This window comes from Hemibagrus wyckioides, linkage group LG16 (genome assembly GCF_019097595.1).
Source record: "Hemibagrus wyckioides isolate EC202008001 linkage group LG16, SWU_Hwy_1.0, whole genome shotgun sequence".
In the NCBI taxonomy this organism is placed as follows: Eukaryota; Metazoa; Chordata; class Actinopteri; order Siluriformes; family Bagridae; genus Hemibagrus; species Hemibagrus wyckioides.
The window spans coordinates 10,499,225-10,519,913 of NC_080725.1; the positions used below are offsets into that span (position 1 = coordinate 10,499,225).

The 20,689-nt window shown below is 37.6% G+C and overlaps 1 protein-coding gene across 2 annotated transcripts in view; it reads right to left on the reverse strand.

The window, feature by feature from the left end:
* LOC131366868 (myosin-IIIb) overlaps positions 1-20,689 on the reverse strand; it is a 30,397-nt gene that overhangs the window by 8,853 nt on the left and 855 nt on the right. For both annotated transcript variants that reach the window (XM_058411821.1, XM_058411820.1), the window contains exons 3-26: positions 19,370-19,500; positions 18,119-18,221; positions 13,893-13,995; positions 13,412-13,568; positions 13,013-13,115; positions 12,796-12,921; positions 10,972-11,080; positions 10,595-10,711; positions 10,157-10,257; positions 8,661-8,747; positions 7,563-7,628; positions 6,681-6,794; positions 6,457-6,568; positions 5,589-5,632; positions 5,413-5,478; positions 5,211-5,330; positions 4,404-4,489; positions 4,266-4,313; positions 4,072-4,119; positions 3,791-3,882; positions 1,580-1,753; positions 1,351-1,481; positions 353-549; positions 171-260 (exon numbers count right to left, since the gene is read on the reverse strand). In XM_058411821.1, the coding sequence (XP_058267804.1) occupies positions 171-260; positions 353-549; positions 1,351-1,481; positions 1,580-1,753; positions 3,791-3,882; positions 4,072-4,119; positions 4,266-4,313; positions 4,404-4,489; positions 5,211-5,330; positions 5,413-5,478; positions 5,589-5,632; positions 6,457-6,568; positions 6,681-6,794; positions 7,563-7,628; positions 8,661-8,747; positions 10,157-10,257; positions 10,595-10,711; positions 10,972-11,080; positions 12,796-12,921; positions 13,013-13,115; positions 13,412-13,568; positions 13,893-13,995; positions 18,119-18,221; positions 19,370-19,500 (2,525 nt within the window). The remainder of the gene's footprint in view (positions 1-170; positions 261-352; positions 550-1,350; positions 1,482-1,579; positions 1,754-3,790; positions 3,883-4,071; positions 4,120-4,265; positions 4,314-4,403; positions 4,490-5,210; positions 5,331-5,412; positions 5,479-5,588; positions 5,633-6,456; positions 6,569-6,680; positions 6,795-7,562; positions 7,629-8,660; positions 8,748-10,156; positions 10,258-10,594; positions 10,712-10,971; positions 11,081-12,795; positions 12,922-13,012; positions 13,116-13,411; positions 13,569-13,892; positions 13,996-18,118; positions 18,222-19,369; positions 19,501-20,689) is intronic.

Genomic DNA, 20,689 nt, shown 5'->3' on the forward strand with positions numbered 1-20,689 from the left:
TGCTATGTGTTCATGCTGTTTGTTCTTGCTACATGTCATAGAGGTGTTCACACTACAAGGTTCTTCTCCCACAATTTCAAAAATGTTTGAAAACATTATGGTTTTTAGGTTGTTAAAGCTTAAATGTTATACATTTAAGAATGCTTTCCGTCACGGTAGCAAAAGTTCACCTGTATGTCAGTGTGTATCCTTCTCGACTTTGTCCCACTCGAATCAAAAAGCAGCCAAGAGGCTTGTCAATCAACAGATCCTCCGCTTGTCTAAAAAAAAACGTAAAGTAAGGTCATGATCAGTCTGCAAGAAGCCAATAACTCGAAACGATCAATTTTCTCTCCTGTCTAAATAAACAAACCTCCGAGTGATCATGCCATGGAACCAGCAAGGAAAAGTGCCATTTTTGGCCACTTTGCGAGCCTGGGTTTCTCTGAACCAGCGAATGGTGTTGCTCCTCTTTTTTCTTTTCTCATTGGCCCACTCCTCATCTACCTCCTGAGCCAGAAAGTTCATCAAATCACTGTTCTCATGCAGGTCGTTATCAAATGGAGTAGCCTATAAAACGCAGGTGTAAAAGAAGGTTCATGATGAACGAGTGGTGAATTCTTAACAAGCCACTGACTTTGTTTGTTTGTTAACCTGTAAAGACATTTTAATTCCAATGAATGACACACAAAACTTTCTTTACCTACACATCTGGGCACGTGAGGAGCAATAAGGGATATTTCGATAGAAATTATATTCAAGAATCGACAAAATTGCGCAAATTGTGACCCTGATAGTTAGACATGTGAAACTTTTTTATGGCTTAGAACTAAACTTGATTCCAGTGATATTTTAATTGTTTATATTTTTATATTTGACTTTTTTTTTGCAGTTACTTAAAATATTCTATACTAGTACCAATAACATTTATTTTTTCATAGCATAATAATGATCTAGAATATACACTAAATTAAGATAAAGGTTGACTATTAAAAAAAAGTGTCTTTATTTTTGTTAAAACAAAGACATAGACTTTGCTCAAATGGAAAGTTATTGTGTAATCGTTTATCTTTGTGTAAATATGTCTGCCAAATTCATTGGCAAATGTAAATGACCTGCATAATTCTAGCTCAGAAAATAAACCAGCTGCCAGTTGCAGCCTCCATCCTACCCATGTTTCTGTCTTTTAAAATCTGTGAATATGAACAATTATTTCGATTTTTTAAAAAATCTTAAGCATTTTTTTTAAATTATCTGTCTTGACTGAAATGAATAAGTAAACGCAGCACCTGAATGTTGGATGGAATAATGCCTGAGTGAGTGATACCTGTTGTAGAAGCAGTGTGTTTTGTAACAGATATAGATTCTCACCTCAAACTGCTTACTGCGCGGCCGAGGTACAGGTGCTAGGTGTGGTGCGAGGGCAATTGCAGCAAGTATAGCCCGAGGTCTGGGCTGAGGTTTTTTCTTCCTGGGTAGAGGTACTGGAGGCGAAACTGGCCCTAAAAGAAACAACCACAGAACAGCAGCTTCAGTTTTCTCATAGAGCACATGAAACAATGCAGAAACGACAGTAATTAAATGCATTGCAGTGTCTTACTCTTGTTTTCTTGCTCGACAAGCAATCGCTTGTTTCTCTCTTCTTGTTCCAGAAGCTCCTGCCTCCGTCTCTCCTCTTCTTCCCTTTCTTCCCTCTCTCGCTGGGCCTGCTGTTGCCTCTTGACCTCAGCCAGCAGGACCAAGTACTTTTTCCTGGAGCTCACTGCACGGTAATCTTTAAAACAGAGCGGCACAAGAGACACATTCGGGTTAAAAAAAAAAAAGTATGCTATAAAGTATGCTATAGTGGAGGTTCTGTAGAACATTAATAAATAAACCACACATTATGTTTGCTGCATTCTTCAGTCCTCTGAATTTATATTTGTACAATTATATTGTATGTGTATATTATTTCTTATTGTATTTTATACTATACTGTCAGTTGGAAAGTTTCCTGATTGTGATACAACAGGTCTGAAATTTCAGCACAAAATTAATAAATCAAATCCTAAGAGTCATGATGAATCATGTGAACAGAGGAAAAAGAATCTGAAGTAGAGACACCCTACATGAAATTAATAAACTATAAAACACAACAGCCTTTGTGTTCAAATATACAGTTTAGTTATACGCATCATCCCCACAAAACACTGGTTTCGGAATTTGGATGTGACGCAAGTATTATTAGATCCATCTCTCCCAGCTGTAGCCTGGATCACAGCTGTGTTCACAGAAGTGTTCTGTTCCTGTTCAATGCTACTTCTTTGAATAAAAAACATCTTCCCAAAAAAAAAAAAAAAAGTAAAGCAAAGAAGCAGGGAATTACTGTAGCTGGCAGTCACATGGAACACCATCAAAGCTGGCAGGATGCTATTTGTTAAGAAGCCACTTCTGAGAATTTCCTTCTTGTCTAGACACATATAAATTTTGCTCATATAATTTTACCTGGCATGACACTGGCAAATTCACATTACGCTAGACATTCAGTTGTGCATGGTTCAGCGGGCTAATACGATTAGTAATAACGTGAAGAAAGGATGACACACTATCATGGGATTAGCTAAATGCTTCACTTTGCTTAATAGTGCATGCTTGCCTTTTCCCTATTTTTCTATATTTACTTCTTTAATTTACAATTAATTAATTAAAGTTTTATGCAGAAAAAAATTTGTATTTACTACCCTCAGTTCACAAACATGATTTTTAAATGCTTGGCTCCTCTTAAATTATTTATTAATTTAAATTAAATTAAGTTACTCCTCCATTCACTAACTGGTTTATCTTTCATCAGATTCACCTACCATATGTTTGCACACTGTAGGTATACAGTTACTGTCTGTAGCCGCAGCTGTTGCTATGAACAATTTATCAGCTTGATACCTATCCGTCAGTGAAAACCATCACGTTAGGACTAGATGTTATTTATGTGGTGGTTCGTTCTCATTTCAGCAGTGACATGATTGTTGTTCAGTGAGTCTTTAAACACTCGGGTTTCGGGAAAATAAACATGAATCAACAGTGAGGGACTGGAGGATGACTGACAAATTATATTAGACAGATACATAAATAAATACAATGTGTGATTCACAGAATACCAGCTACACACACTGAAATATCAGCGTCACTGCTGTGCAGGTTGGTTACTAACTGACACTGAACAAGGTGGATAATCTCTTTAAATAATCCATGAAGTTGTAGAATGATGGCAAATGTTTGTCTGTAGTTGTTTACAGAATCTGCTTGTGATCTGCGCATGTGCACGAAAACAGTCCTGATATCCATTTCAAATAATTGTTGGATTAGGTTGGGTGAAGACGATAAAGATTGAGGCTGTAGTGTATTACTGACACGAATCATTTAAAATTCTTCAACTAAAACAAGCAGTATGATTACAAAACTTGACGTTGATTTACGTTTTAAATCAGGACTGACATTACGTGGCCGCACGTTTCATTTCTGCTCATTGTCTTTTTTCTGTCACCCACAAAAACCGAAAGTGTAAAGCAAAACAACTGTATGACCATGATCCTGAACAAACAACAAGCAGTTTGTTCAGGTTTGGTCATGTTCTTTCGTGACTGGATCGCCCTTTCGGGTTCAGTCATGTGCATGAGTAACTGATTTAGGCAAAATAATGTGTGAAAATAAAGCTGGTGGCTGTCAATGGGCTGGAGGAGCAATTACGAGAAACTGTTGCACGCAACGATTCCCATGCTCCATTATTCAATAGATAAAACAAATAATGGGCGCTACTTTTTTCAGTGCTACTTACTCTTCTGAATGACAACAGCTGCCTTCCCAAGCCTTTCTAGGAGACGTGCCAACTCGTCCTGGTGCCAGTATTTAAAAAATAACCGAGATGAACTGAGGGGAAAAAAGGTGAAAGGTTAGTCTTTCATGCTCCAAGGATTTTATCTTATATTGAAAATTTAATGTAGTTGATTGATAATAAAAATACAACAATTAACTCATTGTGATATATAAATCTTACTGATCATTTAAGAGAGAGAAAGAGATCATATATGTGTATGGGTGTGCCTAACACCAACCTACCCACACTTCCAACCACGCAGCTCTGTGGTATTAAGAATCGACATACAGCTGGCAAATAAAACAGAGATCAAGTTAAATACAGAAAATATACATTCACAGAATAAAGAAACAAAAACTCATAATTCATACAGTATATAAAGGCTATCTAAATAAACGTGGATTTAATTCACCAGTGTTTTGGAGGAGTTATTTACCTTTCTTTGTCCACTGGCAGATCCGGTTTAAGCAGCAGGATGTTATATCTGATGATTAAAAAAAAAAAAAAAAATTTTTGAATCTTCACTGTTCCATTTTGGCTAACTCTATTAAACGACTCACAGATGCTTATTTACCTCTGCGCAAACTCTTTAAAAGACGGTCGCCAGGAGAAACCTTCTCTTCGAATGCGGATCGTCTCCAGCAGGCCGTTGTACCTCAGCTAAGGAGAACAAGGAATAAAAACATTAGAGAAATATCAGTGTAAGATAATGACTAGCATTTTAATGTGTACTGTACAGTACTGACATCCATAGCCATGAAAAAAAAAGAAAAAAAAGATAACCTTATCAGCCACTCGTTTTTTAAGAATGAGAAATTTAATTGAAATCTTTACCACAGACATGCAGTGTTTAATTTTGTTTTACATTATCATTAATTATTCTATCATTATTTCTACCTATTTACTTTTTTTTGTGAATAAATTTGAATTTTATTATTAATATTTTACCATAAATATTTTAGTTTTAATATTATCATACTTTTGATTTATTTATTTTATAAACTGTACTTTTGTATTTGGTCAGTAGATGGTGTTGGAGTAAAAGACATGCTGATGTTCTATTTTTGTTCTCTAGTCATGTGACTAGTCAAGCATTTAAAGACTGAACACAGAACAATAACCTTAACAAGAAAAACTATTAGAGGAAAAGGGGTTTAAATGAAATATTTGACTCCGTATATTACATGCTGAGGTTACTGGCATTCATGTCCACAGACAGCGGGTGAATTCCCAGATTTTACAACCAGAAATGCTCTTGTTCAGGACAAAGTGAGTGATGTATACATTACCAGGAAACAGAAATGTGTAATGCAGTGTCTATATGGATGGAAAGAGTACATGATCTTGTGCAAAACATGGGGGCCCATTAAAAGTGACCTGCCTGATCCATGATGAGTTTACTGTCCACCTGATCAGGCAACTTGCTGCCGTTGGGTTTGATGCATCTCACAAAGTGCGGACTGGCAGCAAACATCTTCTCCATCAGTACAGCCAGGGAATGCTGGACAAAACAGACCATTTAACTCCATTATAGATGTGAAATTAATCAGTAAAGCATCTCATTGACAGGAACAGCCCTTTACCTTGAACTGTGTGCCTACAGACTGTTTCCTGGTCGAGTTGAAGTTGTCGTCTACAAAGCTTACCATCTTACAAAAACAACAAAACAGTCAAAAATAACCCACATTTTTCCATTTTGTCATTTCTTTTTATTCTAGACCAGTGACCTACAGAACATCATGAGATGATTAAGGTTTACCTTTGCTTTCCGCGGCATCAATGTCCCTGTTCTGGAAATTGTGGCTGAAAAATGAAAACGACATTTTACAACAATAAAAGTCTGTATTTCTGATCTGAAGCAGTTATCAGCCTTAGCTCAGACAGACCTGCTGTTAATCACAAGCACTGCACAGCTTTTAGCTAGTCTACTGCTTTTAAGTCTTTATGGATGCCTTTAAATCTGGCTTTAAATGTATATTGACAATCACGTGGTTCATAGTTTCATTTTTTTTTTTTTTTTTTAGAAATTGTAGGAATTGTCATGCTTTTGCAATTTATTATTAACTGCAGTTTGTAATTTTGTAATTTCTTTGTAATAATGAATTATTCAATTATATATATATATATATTGTATAATAATAAAGAAATGGATTTGACTATATTATTGTTAAGTTAATCTGGTCTGGACAGAAAATAAGTTTAACACTGGTAACAATAAGAATCTACCAAGCTACACTTTTACAGCTGCACAGGAGGTGGCACTGTAGTAAAAGTCATGCTGATTTTCATTCTGCTTCTCTTGTGTGACTTTTATAATAAGACTGTAACAACTATATACAAGTGTGAGAAAGTGTGAGTGTTTTTTATCACTGTGGCTTGTTGTTTATCATTGTGGCTTCGCAGGCAGATGCATCTTCACATCTGTAAGCTGTAACTCAAGCAAGGTTAAAAAACTAACAACTAATTAATAAACAAGCTGCAGGTCCAAAAAAAAAAAAAAAAATACACCATTATGAACACTGTTTAAATAAGATGGTGTGGTGTGAAAAACATATTAATAAATAAAAAATCGTAAACCATGTTTTTAATCGTACAGCCTTGTTTTCTGTAGTGACACGTCAACCTACCAGCAAAGAGGACGCTAAGGAGCGGAGTAACACTGTTGATGAAGAGAGAGCGAATGCTGGCTGGAATGTTGTCCCGGTTCTTTTCCAGGAAGCCGCTGGCGTTATATTGCACCTGTACAAGCCAGGAAGTCAGCATTACTCATATTCCAACATTTATATTGTTCTGGATGACAAAACCTGTAAGTCGACTCTTTATTTTTCCTCCCCGTCTTTGTCTGTTCTACCTTTCCAGCGTAGTGCACGACAGTAAAGAGAGGGCTATGGCTCCGGACCACCTCGAAGTGGGGGTTGGCTTTGAATTTGCTGTTCAGCTTGTCTACAAAGTTTCCATCTGTGGCCTGTGGTGAGAAAAAACCCAATTGTGAATTAAATGGAAATTTTTAAAATCACACCCTGCAGTTTCTCAGACCACTGAGAGGCTTTCAAACATGTAACCCTTCAATCAGATATCTTATGAAGTAGCCACTATGACTAATGCTCAAGAAGATGTTCACTAATGTGGTTTCTTGTTATCTTTTCAATTCCTGTGCACAAAGTTTGGTGAACAACCAAAACAAAGCTTTCCTTTTTTAAATAATGTAATTAATGATGCTCTGTTAGCAAGTTTAGGGTGTTATATCTAACCAAACCCTGTTTGGTGCTTTTTCAGAAGTTTAATCCCAGACTTTTGATCTCTCTTGTTCTTCATGATGACATTAGTCTTGACTCTGACAAACTCTGGGAACAGGTCAACATTCCTACTGTCCTTGTCCTTTATTTTTGAAATTATACACTGTGATACTTTAACTGCACACAGGTTGACTCTATGCAGGAGATAGCAACAAAACAAATTTAGGGGTTCAACTTAAAAAAAAAAAAAAAAAAAAAATCATTGACCTATTTTGTATTTGTTTATAATATAGAATCCCAATCACTTCAGTTCCAGGTTAGAACATGGAAACGGTTAAAAGGGTGTATACTTATGCAAGACGCTGTATGTATAATGAGCTCTAGTATTATCCAACAATGATCATTTGACTTGAGAAGCCAGCAGGATGTATGCAAACAAAGCGCATGATCCACTGCTCCCAAATGAATGACGTGTGGTTCTAACCTCATCCACTCACCTGAGGAAAGGCGCTCTGCTCATCCAGCAAGGACAGAATCCCAATTGGCTTCGTTAAGAAAAGGTCCTGAGGGAGACAGTGTTTGCTAATCATTACTCTGTTAATGATGCTGATGTCAGACTTAAAGCTCAGCCAGGTTTTAATTATTATTATTTTTTTTATTTCATTTATTTCTTCCAGTTTAGATTTTCTTTTTTAAAGACTATATTTTCAAGCTGTATAATCAGATCATTTATCCTGGACTTATTAAACAACATGGTTCTTCTAGCTGGGGTTTCTACAAAAAAAAATGTAAATAAAAATAATTTTCAAAATTGAAAACTACAACCCATCAGTTATTACGTTAATTATTGCATCCTTATAGTTGCCTCATTACCTCATTAACTCAGTAACAAGCAATTCTATAAATAATAAATGAATAAAAAAAAATGTGTTGTAAGTGGAAGGTTTGGGAATTAAAACTCAAATACAAAGCCAAAATATTAAATGTAATGCATTTAAATAATGAGTCTGATATCTGAATAGCAAATTAATCTAAACTAAGAGTTTTAATCTATCTATAGTCCCCTGTCTACTAAAGGATTGAGAACACCCGATTTAACGGGTTCTATAATAAATGTGACTAAGGTTGAGCAATGTATAAGTAATTTAATGCTTCAGAAAGTGAAAAGGTCTGGCGTTTCCTGTAGCATACTTCACCCCAAAATAAATTTGTTCCTTTAGGGAGGAGCAGCAGCTGCACACAACCATAATTACTGGCCAGGGTTAATATTTTCTAGGCAGTGTGAGACATGCTGAAGTTTTTCTATAAACAAACATAATACAATAAAAACCGTACACCCCACACCCTGACTATAACCTTTATGAGTTGACCTTATTCTGTTCATTTGATGCATAGCACTGATATGAGAGGGCTAAAATGTATTGGTATGCAGCTAAAAACATTGACATGCTTCACACTTGTCATTTCCTGTTCCTTGGTTTTACCACAAGACTCCAGTATGCCAAACTCTCTGCTACTGCTGCCTCATAGATAGACATAAAGTAAAAAGAGAGAGAGAAAGTGTGGTGCAACATAGAGATCAGGAGAAAATCTACCAGAATTGGTTTGTTATCCTTGAAGGTGATGGTCTCCCACTGGATTCCCTCCTCTTTGTACTCGTTCTGCTCCATTAAAAAAATGTGCTATGAAAAGAGGAAACGCAGCAATTACTTTCTTTAAGGAGCAGCGATAAAATAATGTTAAGCATGACATTACATGTGGCAGTTTAGAGAAAATCCTAATTAAAAACGAGGTAAGGTGAGGGTAAGCTTGTAGAAGCTCCTCACTGGTTTATGAGCAAAAACAAGACAGAGAGAGAGAGATAGATGGATAGAGAGAGAGTCATGTTTTTGCCTTTTTTTTTTATATGTAGCAATTAAAAAATGCTTTCCATCACAAATCTTATAATGTAGTGTGTATTTCTGTCTGTCTTTTTTTTTCTCTTTTTCTCTGCCATGTGTTTCTATTTTGCTCTCTCTGCATCTCTCTCTCTCTCTCTCTCTCTCTGTTTTTAAATGTCAGAAATAAGATAAAAAAAAATTACTCCAGACATGAAAGAAGCTATTAATGGAAAACTGTTTCTTCCATCCGACCTTCACCTATTTGGATCAGTTCCAAAACTGAATCTGGTGGTCAGAAGAATAAAATCATATAAATCCCACAAACATTCAACCACTCGCTCTTGATGCACAGACGAATGGACAACCTGAAAAGATGACGCCATCACTTCAGAACAATGCATGAACTGAACAGATGCATTAAATTTATGTAGGCAAGTAGAATTTATATTTTTATTTAATTGGATTAAATTGAGCAATTTTATTAGTCTCTCTTAAATATCTGTTCTTTGTTGTTACTGCTGTATGCTAAAGCACAAATGTGTATGGTCATCTTTTCATCATGTGATCATATATGTATATATTCAATATATGTAATATATTCATTTCTCTCTTAATTTCCTACTATAAATATTTTAGGTCTGTGATAACTGTATTTACTTTGTTTACTGCCTGCAGCCAGTACCAGGATTTTGTGAAATGAAAAATGAAATGGCCTTTATTTGTCACATATACATTACAGCACAGTGAAATTCTTTCTTTGCATATCCCATCCTTGGAGGTTGGGGTCAGAGCGCAGGGTCAGCCATGATACAGCGCCCCTGGAGCAGAGAGGGTTAAGGGCCTTGCTCAAGGGCCCAACAGTGGCAACTTGGAGGTGCTGGGGCTTGAACCCCTGATCTTCCGGTCAACGACCCAAAGCCTTAACCACTTGATTTGTTATCGTAGAAATTACTACAAAATCAAGCAAACTCTGCAGTATTCAGAGGAGCTTGACACCGTTTCAAAATCTACAACAGATTTTCAGCAGATTGACATGACACACATTCAGCCGAAGCCCTCTTTAATACAAATGCATTGAATATAAGAGCAGCTATTACAGAAAGCAATAACGTCTTCAATCCCATGCTTGTGATTTCGGCAATTCTAGTGAAAAACAAGCTGCAAGATCCAATCCATCACTGGGTCATATGTGTGTATGTGTAAGTACTTACATGATTAAAAAAATACTGTAGCTGCTCGTTCGCAAGATTGATGCAGAGCTGCTCGAATCGGTTCACGGCAAAATTCTCAAACCCAAAGATGTCAAGAATACCTGCAATATGTCAAAATAACGCTTTGGGTAGAAGATACATATCCTAACAAATCCTACATCTGTTTGTACATGTAGATTCTGCTGTTTGTCCAAATGAGTAGGAAAACCTTTGTATTATCATTACCATAGCAAATCATGTGTGTAAAATTAGTTCTTGAGGTACAGCAGGGCAAATGACTGGGTCCTGTCTTTGACATGAAAATGAAACCTAATAAATCAAGCATGATTAATCTGTTTTACTGAATTTTCTTCATGTCATTAATAAGTACAGCCAGTTTAGGGGCAAAATACAATACAAGCAAATAAGCAACTTGTACTAACCCCTTCAAATATTTACCTATTTCACTCAGCTCAACGTTTGTATCCAGTTTATGCGTCAGCAACTCATTTATTTTACTAACAATCCAGCCAAACACTCTGCCATATACCACTTTGGCAATCGAATCTCTGGCATCTGAAAGGAAAAAGTATCAGACACAGGTGGTTAGGGAAATCACAAAAAAGCTTTCAGCACCGCTTACTGCCGACTGGCATGGCCAGCTGGATTTGCCTTACAAAAATCAGGCCAGAGCGGCTGAGTGTTTGAAACACATTCATCCGAATGGAAGTGCTAGTCGTCATACACATGTCAGGTTTGAACAGTGAAAGGGAGCAGCGTCATTAAAAATGCAGCATCAGTGATGAAACTGATCCACAGCAGGCAGGAAATCATACCTTCAGCTTGTTGCTGGTTGTGGAAGCGGTGGATGGATTCGCCTCTTGTTACTGACATGGTGCAGGTGAGACACCTCATCAGGTCCTCCTCTTGAACACCAAACTGACCCTGTGGAGGGAAAAAGGTGAGGTCAGATTAGAGATCTCACCAGGCGTATAACCAGACAATATATAAACTAATTTAATACCATAGAACAGTCTGCTACTTAGTATTTTGAGCACCCTTCTTAAAGCTTAGCAAAAAGAAATAGCATGCATCAGATAGTATTTTGGCTTTTTTCCCCCCAAAACATTTTTTTCTTTTGTGCACATGGTTCCATAAAACATGATGCTTGTGTGTCTGTGTGTGTGTGTGTGTATGCATATGTGCGTGTGTTTGTGTATAAACAGGGAGAGAGAGAGAGACAGAGACAGAGATTAAAGAGGTAATTTTGCTAATAAACTGCAAATGTTCATTTAAACAATGAACTAAATCTAGCTGCAACAGCTGCTGTTAAGAAATGTTAATTTGCATCACATTGTTCTATTCACCACAGGTCACCTACCGTCATCAGTAATGAAAGTATCTTGAAGCTACAGGAAGTGAGGTAGGCAGTTTTAGGGAAATGACGGGTGACTTTATGATCAGCTATAAGTGGTCATGCGGAAATCATTTAAATATAGCCTCGTGACATTTAATGGTGCCAGCCATCTTATCACAATCAGCCAGATGTAGCCAGCGACAACAACCCAACCTTTGCTCTAAGGAGTTTAATTGTGCCCAAGCAGCCCATAATTCATCTGTTTGATTATCAGGTGGGGAAGAGAGGCAGTTGCATGGCTACTTAACCTTTCTCTACACAGAATACAGGCCTGAGGTCTGCGTCCGTGCTGGGGCATTTAGGCGGACAATGGGACTGTTTATTTTACTACGCATGTGCTGGAGAGATAAATCCTCCAGCTGTATTCCTTCACCTACTCCTCATGTCTGTAAGAACACGTCGGAGCACAGAAACGCCGCCCTGATCTCAGCTAATCTAAAAAGCATGAAATATTTACACCAGTCGTCGACAGGGGAACTTGGTGTAATATTGCAGCTGTATTGTGTAAACGAGGCAGGAGCGGATCCAGTTAGAAGGATGTGTTGAAAATGAGCACAGCAATTGCTTTGTTTCCTTCATTCAAGGAATTCTGTAGCTGTTGTGAGTCCACATCAAATGAATACAAGAAGTGTGACCTATTGTTAATAGGTTAAATATTTTGAAGAAGCATAAACAAGATCAGCTTATTCATCTTTATATTAAAACATTGCTGAATAAGATTGCAGGCTATAATTCAAATGACAGTATAATATGAATGTTCCCATTTTAATTAATGTGTTTATTAATGAATGTGCCCATTTGAATCTTATCAATTGAATTGAATATGAATTTGCCTATAGGGTGGATACTCCAGTGTCCAGTGGAAGTGTCACATTAAGGTTTTCCAGAAAGAGGATTCTGTAGACGCTTTCTGATTTCTTAGTTACACAAGCAATTTAAAAAAAAAAATCTTAATAACTTAACACATGGACAGATAGAGATGCTACTGTTTATACAATGCTCTAATGGTATCTTAAATGGTCTCACAGATGTTCCACAACATTAACTGTAACTTTTAAACAGTTTAAAGTACAACATTTTTGATTAACAAATAAAAAGCTGTAATTGTTTGGGAACTGTTGTCGTATATTGGAAGAAAACACTTCGGAATGTTGAAGATAATCAACATCAGGGTGATGACATCATGGCCATTTCACGTTTTGATCTTTACTTATTAAATACTGATGCATCTGAGCCAACTCACCGCGGTGGCTTTGAGCCAACCCTTTGACGTCTCGCTCACTTTCAGTGCGTCATTCTCAGTCGGCTCGAACGTGATATTTCCCAGAGACAGAATCCCGGCCAGGATAGTCATCATGTCCACCTTTTCCTGAAAGTGCCAGGTGAGGGTATTTGTAAGCACTGAGTAGTGTGATAGAGGAGTGAGAGCTTGTTATGTGCCCCAGGGGTAGAAATTTCACCTGCTCCTCGAAGCCCACCATATCCATGGCATTGGACACTTCATTGTACTTTTCACTCCAGTGCTGCACCATATCGCCTTGGCCGAATCGCCCGTTCAGGTAACTAGGACACATACATTCATGAGTCAGGACTGTGGCATGATGAGATAAAAGGAGTTGGAATGAAAACAAAGACAAATTCCACAAAAGAATGTGTTATATGTCTATAAAAAGCATAATGGTAAAGCCACACCTCCTTCTAAAACAAACCAAATTAGGGGGCAGGACAAACATGCATGACACAAACAGAATGATAAAACCACTCTGCCATTCCTGAAATAGTTTCCACCCTGAAACAAATTACGTCTTTTACTACAGCTGCTATAACCTGTTGCTAAACAACATCACAAAATGACTCACCGGTACTGAGTCGGGTCCAGGAGGCCATACATCTCCTTGTCCTGTGCAGAAATGCCAGCAAGCATGCAGTAAAAGATGTGGAAATTCCTTTCACCTTCGTCTTGGTGGACCACACGGGACTTTTCTAGTAGATACTCGTTGATTTTGGCTCCTTTTACTACAGGATTGAGTGGAGACGGTGTTAGTAATGACAGCACGGTATACAAAGTGAAAAACAAGTATTCAGACGTTTTTTAGTGCTCTGAAATGATTGCGTTTCAGCTCATTGCTTATTGTTCTCTTATTTACTGCAACACATACTTTTTCTGTTCATGTTTCCAAGTCAAAAGATATTACTGGAACTATAATCAACTGGAACTATATTCAGTAACAACAATAGTGTCTGAATATTTATTTCCCCCTCACTGTCATCATCTGCCATCTGTGATGCTCAGTGTTGGACATCATTTTTTTTTTTTGCTATGTCTAATAATAAACTCACCTGAAGAGTTCTGAAAGCGAAGCTGAATATACTTTCCGAACCGACTGCTGTTGTCATTCATGACTGTCTGGGCATTCCCGAACGCCTCGAGAAGAGGGTTGACCTGTTCCAAAAAGCAATATTAGTGCTCATACAAAATACAAATCACTGAAAAATAATTACTTTTTTTCTTGGAAGACATTTCTAGGTGTATTATAGGATGGCATAGTGAGAATGGTCGAATTGTTACACACGCTTTAAAATACATACACTCACAGGAACAACTATACACCTCCTCGTCCTCATAAAATAATGTAGATACACGTCAAGAGCTTCAGTTAATATTCACATCAACTACACACTACCGTGGCCTGGTTGTTGGTACCAGCTGGGCTGATTTAAGTATTTAAGAAACTGCTGATCCCCTTGAATTTTCTCATACAGCCCTATAGTTTTCACAGACGTTTACAGGTGTTCCCATTAATGTACACAGCGAGTTTCGGAAATAACCTAATCCGCCCTTGAGACATTCCCCTACGTGTCAAAAACTAAGCCTCAAACTGGTGGCTTTTTAGCTTTGAAAGACAGGGCGGCGAATACCAGCCATCACACCCTGAAAGCCTGCCGTACACTGCAAATAATAAGTTGAGTAACAGAACAAACTCTGAAGCAACAGAAATCTGCAGCTAATACAGAGCTCAGTGTGCCTGCAGAAATAAAAACCACAAGTCAGCTGATGGAAAAAGAAACTCCTTATTACAGGAATCTCCAAACCACTTTCACACAGCGAACCTAAACAAACCGTGTCAGGACTGAAGATCAGACTTGTATTAATTTGTTTAAAAACCCAGATGAGGAAGATGAGGTGTTCCTCGGTATTAGCAGGGTGCTTGGTATTCAATGAAGAGAGGAAGGATGGATGGATAGGTTTCAACACAAAGCACATGGAAAATAGAATGTGCCACGTGGGCAGATCAAGCCATCTCCTGTAACAAGCCAGTAAGGATGTGCTGTTTAAGCAGCTTTGCCTGAAGTCAGCAGTTAACAAACAAACCACTAGGAAGGACACAGGAGAGGAAACCTCCCCAAAAAAAACACAGACATGAGGCCTGGAAAACAGTTTGTTTTGACTTGGTGGAACTCTTTCTGGAAATCCTCCCATGACTCAAGTTACATTCAAACAGCAGCGTCTTTCAAATCTATCGCATGACAGACAATATGCTTGACAAACAAAGGGTGTATGCAGGAAAACGTAATAAATAAATGATACGAATTTGGCATTCGGTATCAAAGTTAATTCCCTGGAAGGCAGTCCTTTTGAAAGCAGTGTTAGCCGGGCCTGAGGGCAGACCAGTGCAAAGTTACTCAGCCGTATGACATCATTTCCCTGAGGGTAGTGCTTCCCACACTTACTTAAGTTTCACACAGTCCCTCTCTCATTTTATCCCACTCTCATTTTAACCCTCTCTCCTTCCCCCACTTTCCGACTTCCTGTCCTGCTGAGACAGATGTAAAAATCTGGGGGAACACTTACACAACCATCAATGAATGTATACTAAACTAAGTGGTTTTTCAGATAAAAATGCCTCGCAGTGCCGACAAGAAGGGAACAATATAGGTTTAAAAGAAAATTTTAACTGATGAGGAAAATGTTAAATAAATATTACATTTTATAAAGTTTTTTTTCATACATATGTACAGTGTATTAACAGTTAACTTATAACTAACTAAATAAATATAAGGGAACATCTAAAATTTTGATTAGCTGAGTCGCATTCAAAGTCACTGTAGATTCCTCGCTTATTATTTCTTTTGTAAGAAAAACAATTATTTCGTTCACATTGCACCTGGTGTTGTTATAAAAGAGGTCACTTGATTAATAATCACGATGAAAGTGAAGGAGCTTCACAAAGATCTGAAGGACGGCATTTTTAATGGTTTAAGCTGAAAAGCTGCAGTGCCACAGCAAAGACCATAAACATCTCCGTCACCATAACTGGTTTATTAACATGCTGGCGGAAAGTTTATGGAACCGTAACGTAACCGTAACACACCACACATAAGATAGTTATAACACTTCATTTCTCTGACTAATGATAAGCAGTAAACAAAGTTCTCCATTCCAACACCCTGTGAGGTGAGCGGATAAATGCTTCATGGCACAAAAGACAAAAAGGTCATTTGGCGCTAATTCAGCTCAACATGTTCAGAGGAATACAGAGTAACTTCTCTCAAGATTGTACTGTGGTGTTACATGATCTCAATCTCACCAACACAAGAGCTGAATCTTGGGAAAAGACAAATATTTCAAAAAGACAAAAAACCATCATACAGTTTCTAAAAAAGGTAATTCCTTTAAAAGGAGCCATCTAACGATGGGATGCTGATGACTATTTGTCAAGAGTAACATGGGCCAACGTTCCACCATAACCCAAGAGATGTAACTCAAGAGTTTGTGGTGACTTTGCAATGGAAATCAATTCAATTTCACTTTAAAAATTTAAAGCGTCTGATAATAACATGCCGTCGCTGTGGCATCAAGCTGAAGCATATGATTAAAGCCTGTACAGCGGGTTTCATTTACCACATAGGCTTAATTATACACCCAAAGATCCTATTAAACATTTTACAGATCCATAATTTTCTGTCGGTTTTAACACACGCCCTTCAGTAAATCCAGACTCGAACAACCCTGAAACCAGCTGTTTACATTACAAACAGAATGGTGTTTAACCTGCTTATTGAAACTACAGGTGATCTGTAGTTGACTGACGTTCATTTCTTCACTGTTGCTTCACCGGGAAAACATAATGGTGACAGAATGATGACTGGTGTGTAAGAAATTCTACTGCTGGAGGAACAAGAAATACATGTTTGTGCTCATAAGGAAGCACTGAGCACTTGTTTTAAGTGCTGCAGTTACCATAGAAATGAACTTGTCTCCTTGAGCGTTAGGTCTGAAAATGGCTGTAGAATTTACTTGCAAATGTTGCTCGTAGTCTCTTGTCTATTCCTTGGACACCACTAGAGAGGCGCTGAGGGCTCAGTCAATGTTGGCCTTCTGATGTTGGGTTCCGTTCCATATGATATAATATAATAAACTCAACCCAGCCACAGAAACTAACAGTTCTTTTACATGCAGCAAAGTCATGTCTGTAATGTCATTTTATGGGGAAACAGGATTATAATCTGTTACTTTACTACAACTCTATGCTGCTGAAAGGGTATTCAGGAGTCCTGGGATGAGCACAGGACAGTTTTTATGATTCCACTTCTCAGCAGTTCTTAGGTGAGACTCTACAGCATTGTCCAAGATTTGGATGTAAATGGCCAATCAAAACATCGTCAGTCAGTCTGAAGGCTCAGCAAATTCACTTGTATAAAACAGAGACATCTTGTATTGTTGTATGACATGTATATATATATATATATACACACACACACACACACACATCTGCACAAATGTTTAAGGACTACATTTTAAAGGTCAAACGCTAGAATGCTATGCTTCTATAAAAAAACAAAACAAAAAAAATACTGATATTTGTGACACGTTCTCCACTATATTGATATGTCTTATCTCTTCAGCCACAGTGTTAACCCTGTATCCATGGGTACCTCATCTTCCCTGATCCGTAACAACACTATCCCTGTTGCACATTTGCTTCTCAATCAGAAGAACTGATCAATTCACTTCACTTCAATTCAATTTTATTTGTATAGCGCTTTTAACAAAGAGCATTGTCTCAAAGCAGCTTTACATAAGAAACAACATAAGAAAACAACAAACATATAAACAGACAAACAGTCCTAGATGTTATCCCCAGTGAGCAAGCTTGAGGTGACTGAGGCGACTGTGGCAAGGAAAAACTCCCTTAGGTGGTATGAGGAAGAAACCTTGAGAGGAACCAGACTCAGAAGGGAACCCATCCTCATTTGGGTGACAGCGGAGAGTGTGATTATATTGTGCATTTATGTGTAGTCAATTGTGTGATGGCGATAGAGCATGTTTAGAATGTTATGTAAATCACATGTAATTAATTATTCATCTTATTACTTATTATTCATTCTAATCTACAGGTTACTTATAAATTATAGAGACTGAAATCTCGGTGATAATAATAATAATAATAATAATAATAATGTGCAAATTAGATGAATCAACCCCCTTGTCTTATGCGCGGCTTAGGTTCTGACATGTGCAAACGACAAGGTTATATTCAAATAAGTGTGGCTGCATTGCTTACCTGCAGGATCTGCTGCTCGAGCTGCGAGTTCGCACGACAAAGCTCCATAAGCTGGCGCAGTAATAGCTTCGTGCTTTCGGTTTTTCCTGCACCACTTTCACCACTAAAGAAGAAAACAAAAAGAAATAAAACAAGACGAGCAGTGCAGTTAATAGGTTTACCCTAAAACGTAATTAAATTGTATTTGTATTGTATACAATTTCCAGAAACTTCCTTAAACTTCATCCCACATATCATTTTGTTTCATGAAACAGACCAAACTTCCAAGACAGACCTTGAAACCTTGTTAAAAAGAAAAAAAAGGGGCATTTGATAAGCAAATACACGATGGCGATTGTGCTCTGGACCACTTGACGTGTAAATCTAAAACTTTGCGCCAATTCGGTCCCATTTGCATAACCAATGGAACTTGCAAATACATGCTTGTGACCACAAGAAAGCACTGCTGACCTTCGCTTATGCAGAGCAAAGGAGCCACTAAGCAAACCCAGCTAATTGCTTTACTAAACCCTGGAAATATATCAGGCATGAAGGAAAAAACAAAACAAAACAATGATTATAAATAGACCGGAGGTGTGTAAAACAAGCTCTCCTTCACAACTTATAGGAAGTTGATGAGTGAAATGCACACAGACAAGAAAAGAATTCCATGTTCCTTTAATGCTGATGACATTAACAAAAAAAAAAAAAAAAGACACCATATTTACATCTTTCATCACGATCATGCAAACATGGCTGACCAGGTGTGCTGTCACATGCCATGATTGCGTATAGCCAAGTGAATTTGTGCTCCCTGTTGTCGAGGTGATTATCAAGCTCTCTTCACCACACACACGTAACACACATCTAACACACACACACACCTCCTCATTCTTCCCTAGCAGCATGAAGACTAGTAAAAATGAAACTGCTTAGAGGTCATCTGCATGCACTTGAACAACATGCAGGTTCGAATTTTTGACACTAAAGTAACCATAGCAGCAGCAAAGAAATAGAAAAAAAAATGCAAAGTGAAAATCTTCTGTACGATGAAAAAATCCTCAAATATCACAAGTTATGGTCTACCAGCAACCCTGTGTATAAACTTTTCCTCCAATTGTCTTGTCCTAGCTTGCCTAACCAGGAATGTCCTAATAGACCAGACTCTACATGTCAGGGTTGAAGTCAAACCAAAGTGGATTACATGAAAAACAGCTTTCAACCTGCTGTAAAGAAAAAAAATGTTTTAAGACAAGAAGCAGAAAAACTCACCTAATGACGATGCATTGGTTTTTTGGCCCTGTGGCCAGGCGGCCCAGCATGGACTGGTATGCTCGGTCAGCTACAGCAAATATATGTGGAGGTAAAGCACTTTTCTCATGGCACTTGTACTTCTCTGACACCTGAAAAGACATCATCAATTTATTATTATTATTATTAATAACATTATTAATTATTATCCAGATGGAGGAGAGTTTTTTTTTTTTTTTTTTTACATAGGATGAGTAAAACCTTTTATTCTATATTACATTATCCATGTACTTTTCAGTAACAAAACAACAAAGCAAACAGAAGCAGCAATTCTGGATAATCGGTTAATAAAAAGTGTGGCTCTATAATGAAGGGCACAGAAGATGGGTCTCAATCAGCTCCCTAACTCCTGAATCATCATGTAGGACGAGATCAGGCACTGGTAATGACCCAGGCTCAATACAAATGTCTCAATTTCCGGTGACACAATCGTGTAGTAAAACATCACCACTGACATTTATACACCAGGCAGAAGCAATATCTGTCATTAGTTTTTAAGTATTTTTGTCTATCATGGTATTTCAAGCAAGATTGTAAGCTAGATAGTGGAGTTTTAAAAGTCATTAGACTCAAACCATTTATAGAACAAAATAACTCGTGTGTGATTCTTTGACAACCATAACAAGGTACTAACATTTGTAAACAAAGTTGGCTGAAAGATTGCATGCCATTTCTTTCCGAGCTGAAAGACTTCAGTAAATATGATGTACAGGTTTCCAAAAAGTGAACATAGTAAACATTGATGCTCCATGTTTTTGCAGTGCATTGTGGGATTGTTTTAGGGAGCAAACGTAGGATTTTTACATTGAGAGACAGACAGAGAGAGAGAGAGAGAGAGAGAGAGAGAGAGAGAGAGAAAGAGAGAGAGAGAGAGAGACCTTAAAATGGCCGACTCTCTGATCAGGTCCCTGACCACTGACCCAGGGAGCAGTTAACACAGCAAGAAACAAATTGTAGGAGTTTATGATGTTCTGAACAACAATTATAAGCATTTTATACATTAAAAGCCTCGCACCCAGTGTTCCTGAAAAGGTACGAGTGATTAAGCCTTATCAAACATTCAATTAAAATTACAATGAGATTTATTGTCCTTGAGTCATTGTAATGGTGATCAAAATATATAACGCAACTTCCTGTTAATCTTGATACCTGACGAATGTTTGCTTATTTTGCAATGTGTTTTTTTCTTAGATAGGAAAAGGATGGAAGGGACACAATAACAGATATGCTGTAAAACGACTGGAATATTGATTTCAAATTTTAAGTTTATATAATTTACAT